A 4,846-nucleotide genomic window follows, 5' to 3' on the forward strand; every position below is an offset into this window, starting at 1 on the left:
CCTCCTCCTCCTCCTCCTCTTTCTCCCTCTCCTCCTCCTCTCCCCCTTTTCCCCCGCTCCTTCTTCTTCCTCCTCTCTTGTTCTTCCTCCTCTTCTTCCTCCTCCTCCTCTTCCCCCTCCCCCTTCTCTTCTTCCTCCCCTCCTCCTCCTCCCTTTCCCTCCCTTCTCCTCCTCTCCCTCTCCTTCCTCCCCCTCCTCCTCCTCCTCCGCTTCCTCCTCCTCCAGAAACTTCCCAAGGAGTCGCCCAGAAATTCCCAAATACCCAAAGAATTCCCGAAGATTTGCACCCCAGAAAGTCCCAAAGAATTCCCAAATATGTGCCCCAAAATTCCCCAAATTCCCAAGGATTTGCTCCCCAAAATTCCCAAGGGATTCCCAAAAATGCCCAAAAAGTTCCCAAAATACCCCCAAGAATTCCCAAATATTTCCCCCCCAAATTCCCAAGGGATTCCCAAAAAATGCCAAAGAAATTCCCCCAAAAAATCCCAAATAATCCCCAAAGATTTGCCCCCAAAATTCCCAAAGGATGCCCAAAAAATGCCCCAAAAATTCCCCAAATTCCCCAAAATTCCCAAATATTTGCCCCCCAAAAAAACCCCCAAAATTCCCCATTTTCCCCGGGATTATTCCCACTTTCCCCCCATTTCATCCCCAAGAAAAAAATCCAGGAATTCCTCACTAAATCTATTTTTATTCACATTACAAACAAAGAAGAAAATTCCAAAAAAATCCCAAAAAACCCTGGGACAAACCTCAGAATTCCCATTTTTTCCCCCGCCCCAATCCAAGAAGATTTTTGGGATCAAATCCTTTTTCCCCCCCGATTTTGGGATTTCCTCCCCAAAATTTTCCGGGATTTTCCGGCTGAATAAATACAATAAATTACAGAACCGCCCAAAATTCCCGATTTTCTTCAAAACCTCCAAATCAGGATTTTCCCTCCCCCCAAATAAAAAAATTCCAAAACCACCCAAAAATTCCGGGATTTCCTCCAACTGATTTTTTATTTTTTCTGGGAAAACTCACGGAAAAACCAAAAATTCCAAAATTTTTTTTTTAACCATTTCTACCCCTACTTCTTCCTACTCTACCCTACCCAAAACTACGGCCGGGAAACATCGGAAAAAATTCCCCAAATTTTTGATTTTCACCCTTCCGGCATTTCCTCCTCTCCGCGATTCCGGAATTTGGATCCGATCCCGAAATTTCGGTCGGAATCGTGGAGCCGTCGATGTTTGGCCAACGTTGAAGGATCTCCAAAGGTTTTTCCACATTTGGGGCAAATTTCTTGGGATTCATCCGAGGATTTCCCAATTTTTTGGGTCTCCTCAAGAACCTCTTGATTCTTGGCCAATGTTGACGAATCAACCAAAGATTTCCCAATTTTTTGGGATTCCACCAAGGATTTCCCAATTTTTTGGGATTCCACCAAGGATCTCCCATTTTTTTGGGATTCATCCAAAGATCTCCCAATTTTTTGTGTCTCCTCGTGGATCCGTCGATGCTTGGCCAACGATGAAGGATCTCCAAAGGTTTTCCCACATTCTGAGCAGGTTTTTTGGGATTCCACCACGGATTTCCCAATTTTTTGTGTCTCCTCATGGACCCGTTGATGCTTGGCCAACGATGAAGGATCTCCAAAGGTTTTCCCACAACTGGAGCAAATTCCTTGGGATTCATCCGAGGTTTCCCCATTTTTTTGCGACGCCACCAAAGATCTCCCACATTTTTGGGTCTCCTCATGAACCCGTTGATGCTTGGCCAACGCCGACGGATCCGAGAAGGACTTCCCGCATTCCGAGCAGGTTTTTCGGGAATTCTCGTGGATCCGTTGATGCTTGGCCAACGCCGACGGATCCGAGAACGACTTCCCGCACTCCCCGCAACTTTTCCGCGCCCCGGCCCCGTGCGCCCTCTGATGCTTCTGGAAGTGGAGGGTGGAATTAAAACTCTTCCCGCATTCCCCGCAGACGTGAGGCCGACCGCCGGCGTGCGTCCGCTGGTGCCGGTACAGATGCGACGTCCTCCCGAAACTCTTCCCGCACTCGGGACACTCGTAGGGTTTCTCCCCGGTGTGAATCCGCTGGTGCCTCTCCCAGTGGGAGCTCCATGAGAAGCTCTTCCCGCAATCCCCGCACCGATACGGCTTCTCCGCGCCGGATCCTCCGTGGAAGCTCCGCCGGTGCCGCGCGTACTGCGAGCGGGCGCCGAAGCTTTTGCCGCAATCCTCGCAGCGGAACGGGCCTTCGCCGAGATGAACCCGTTGGTGTTTCACCAACGCCGGCGCGTCGCCGAAGCTCTTGCGGCACAGGGAGCATTTGTAGGGCCTGACGCCGGTGTGCGTCCCCTGGTGCCGCTCGAAATGGAGGATGCTGCCGAAACTCCGCCCGCAGTAGGTGCAGATGTACGAGCGCCCGCCGGCGTGGCCGCGCTGGTGCCGGGTGGTGCCGGAGCCAATGGGAGCTCCACGAGAAACTCTTCCCGCAGTCGCCGCACTGGAAGGGCAAATTCCCCGTGTGCAGCCGTTGGTGGGTGGCCAACTCCTTGTTCCGCCGGAAACTCTTCCCGCACTCCTCGCACTTGTAAGGGAACACCCTCGAGGTTTCCGGCGCCGATTCGCCGCCGCCGTGGCCGCGTTGGTGCCGGTAGAGGTTGGAAGAGACGTTGAAACTCTTGCCGCAGTGCAAGCAGCGGAACGGTTTTTCCCCGGTGTGCGTGCGGCGGTGTTTGGAGAAATGGGAGCTGCAGCTGAAGCTCTTCCCGCACTCGGAGCACTCGTAGCTTTTTTGGAGGACGATGATGCTCTTGAAGTTGGAGAAATTCGGGGATTTGGGGGTTTTCTTGCGGCTTTTCGACGACGACGACGACGACGGCGCGCCGGGGTCGATTTGTTGCACCACGGTCCAGCGGAAAGTTTCGCGCTCCGAGAGGTCGGCGCTGGGGAAGTCGGGATCCAATTCCACGATTTCCGGAGCAGTCGGGTTCGACTCGGGGGTTCCTGGGGGTGGGAGACGGGGGAAATTGGGAATTCTGGGGGTTTTCCTGCTTTTCTGGATTTTTTCCCATTTTTTGGGGAATTTTCCCCATTTTTATGTGGATTTTCCCCTTTTGTTTTGGGTGAATTTTCCCAATTTTTTTGTGGAATTTCTCCAATTTTTTGGTGGAATTTCCCCCATTTTTTGTTTGAATTTTCCCCATTTTTTATTTGAATTTTCCCCATTTCTTTGTGGAATTTTGCCCATTTTTTGCGACATTTTCCCATTTTCTTTCTGGGGTTTTCCCGATTTTTTTGTAGAATTTTCCCAATATTTTTGTGGATTTTCCCCCATTTTTTACGGTATTTGTCCCCATTTCTTGTGGAATTTTGCACATTCTTTGTAGAGTTTTCCCCATTTTTTTTCTGAGATTTGTCCCCATTTTTTAATTGGAATTTTCCACAAAAAATGGGATAATTCACATAAAAAAATGGGGAAAACCCCACAAAAATGGGATTTTGGGGATTTTTAATGGGATCTTTTAATGGGAATTTTATGGGATTTTTAATGGGATTTATGGGTTTTTTTAGTGGGATTTTTGGGATTTTTTAAATGGGAAGTTTGGGATTTTTTTAACGGGAAATGTGGGATTTTTAATGGGATTTTAAAATGGGATTTATGGGATTTATTTATGGGATTTTTGAGATTTTTTAAAATGGGATTTTTGGGATTTTAAAATGTGATTTTTGATATTTTTATGGGATTTTCTCCCTTCCCAAACTTACCCTGGATCCCGTTGGCCTCGAAGGGATCTTCCTCCCCCTCATCCCCAAAAATCACCTCCGGCTCCTCCTCCTCCTCCTCCTCCTCTTCCTCCCCCCACGGATCCATCGCTCGCTCTGGGATCCTGGAAAATCCCAAAAAAGAAAATAAAATTCAGTCACCAAAATTAAAATTAAAAAACAAAAAAAAATTTCCAGCCCCAAAAACTTCCAGGAATTAAAATATCCCAAAGCCCCAAAATTTCCATTAATTAAAGACCCCAAATCCCCGATTTTCCCATTAATTAACGACCAAAAAATCCCAATTTTCCCATTAATTCACGACCAAAAAATCCTCATTTTCCCCTTAATTAACGACCCCAAACCTCCAAATTTTCCATTAATAAAGACTCCAAAATCCCCAATTTTTCCAGGAATTAAACACCCAAAAATCCCCAATTTTTCTATTAATTAAAGACCAAAAAATCCCAGCTTTTCCCGTAATTAAAAACCCCAAAATCCCCATTTTTTTCCATTAAGTAAAGACCCCAATTCTTCCATTAATTAATGCCCCCAAACCCCCAAATTTTCCATTAATTAAAGACCCTCAAAATCCCAACTTTTCCTCTTAATAAAAACCCCCCAAAATCCCCATTTTCCCCCAAATCCATGCCCCAAAATCCCCATTTTTTCATTAACTAACCATCAAAAAATCCCAATTTTTGCATTAATTAAACACCCAAAATCCCCATTTTCCCCTTAATTAACGACAAAAAAAAATCCCAATTTTCCCATTAATTAAAGACCAAAAATATCCTCATTTTCCCCTTATTAAACACCCCCAAATCCCCAATTTTTACATTAATTTAAAAGCCCCAAAATCCCGATTTTCCCACCAATTAAAGACATCAAATATCCCAATTTTCCCCTTATTAACAGACTCCAAAATCCCCATTTTTCCATTAATTCACGACAAAAAATAATCCCGATTTTCCCCTTAATAAATGACCAAAAAAATCCCGATTTTCCCCCTTAATAAAACAAAAAATCCCTTAATAAAAGCCCCAAAATCCCCATTTTTCCCCCCCAAAAAAGCCCCTCCCCCTCCCC

The 4,846-nt window shown here is 46.2% G+C and overlaps 1 protein-coding gene across 2 annotated transcripts; it reads right to left on the reverse strand.

Moving 5' to 3' along the window:
* Positions 1 to 977: 977 nt before the first annotated feature.
* Positions 978 to 3,913, reverse strand: LOC102035094 (zinc finger protein 345-like). 2 transcript variants are annotated; one of them, XM_031065484.1, is made up of 3 exons: positions 3,761 to 3,913; positions 2,449 to 2,998; positions 978 to 2,090 (listed from the first exon to the last, which is right to left on the reverse strand). In XM_031065484.1, exons 1-3 carry the CDS (start codon positions 3,864 to 3,866, stop codon positions 1,148 to 1,150), a joined length of 1,599 nt encoding a protein of 532 aa, XP_030921344.1. In that variant the 5' UTR covers positions 3,867 to 3,913; the 3' UTR covers positions 978 to 1,147. The 2 variants fall into 2 exon arrangements, with proteins under 2 accessions (XP_030921344.1, XP_030921345.1); XM_031065485.1 differs by having other exon boundaries at positions 978 to 2,346; positions 2,441 to 2,998.
* Between the last annotated feature and the right edge of the window lie 933 nt (positions 3,914 to 4,846).

This window comes from Geospiza fortis, unplaced genomic scaffold (assembly GCF_000277835.1).
Source record: "Geospiza fortis unplaced genomic scaffold, GeoFor_1.0 scaffold51, whole genome shotgun sequence".
Taxonomy (NCBI): Eukaryota; Metazoa; Chordata; class Aves; order Passeriformes; family Thraupidae; genus Geospiza; species Geospiza fortis.

Coding starts and splice junctions, on each gene's coding strand:
- LOC102035094 (XM_031065485.1), bottom strand. CDS start 3,866: ATGGATCCGTGGGGGGAGGAAGAGGAGGAGGAGGAGGAGGAGGAGCCG. Junction 2,999..3,760: donor CGAGGCCAACGGGATCCAGG/GTAAGTTTGGGA, acceptor TCCCACCCCCAG/GAACCCCCGAGTCGAACCCG. Junction 2,347..2,440: donor CCATTGGCTCCGGCACCACC/CGGCACCAGCGC, acceptor AGCGGCACCAGG/GGACGCACACCGGCGTCAGG.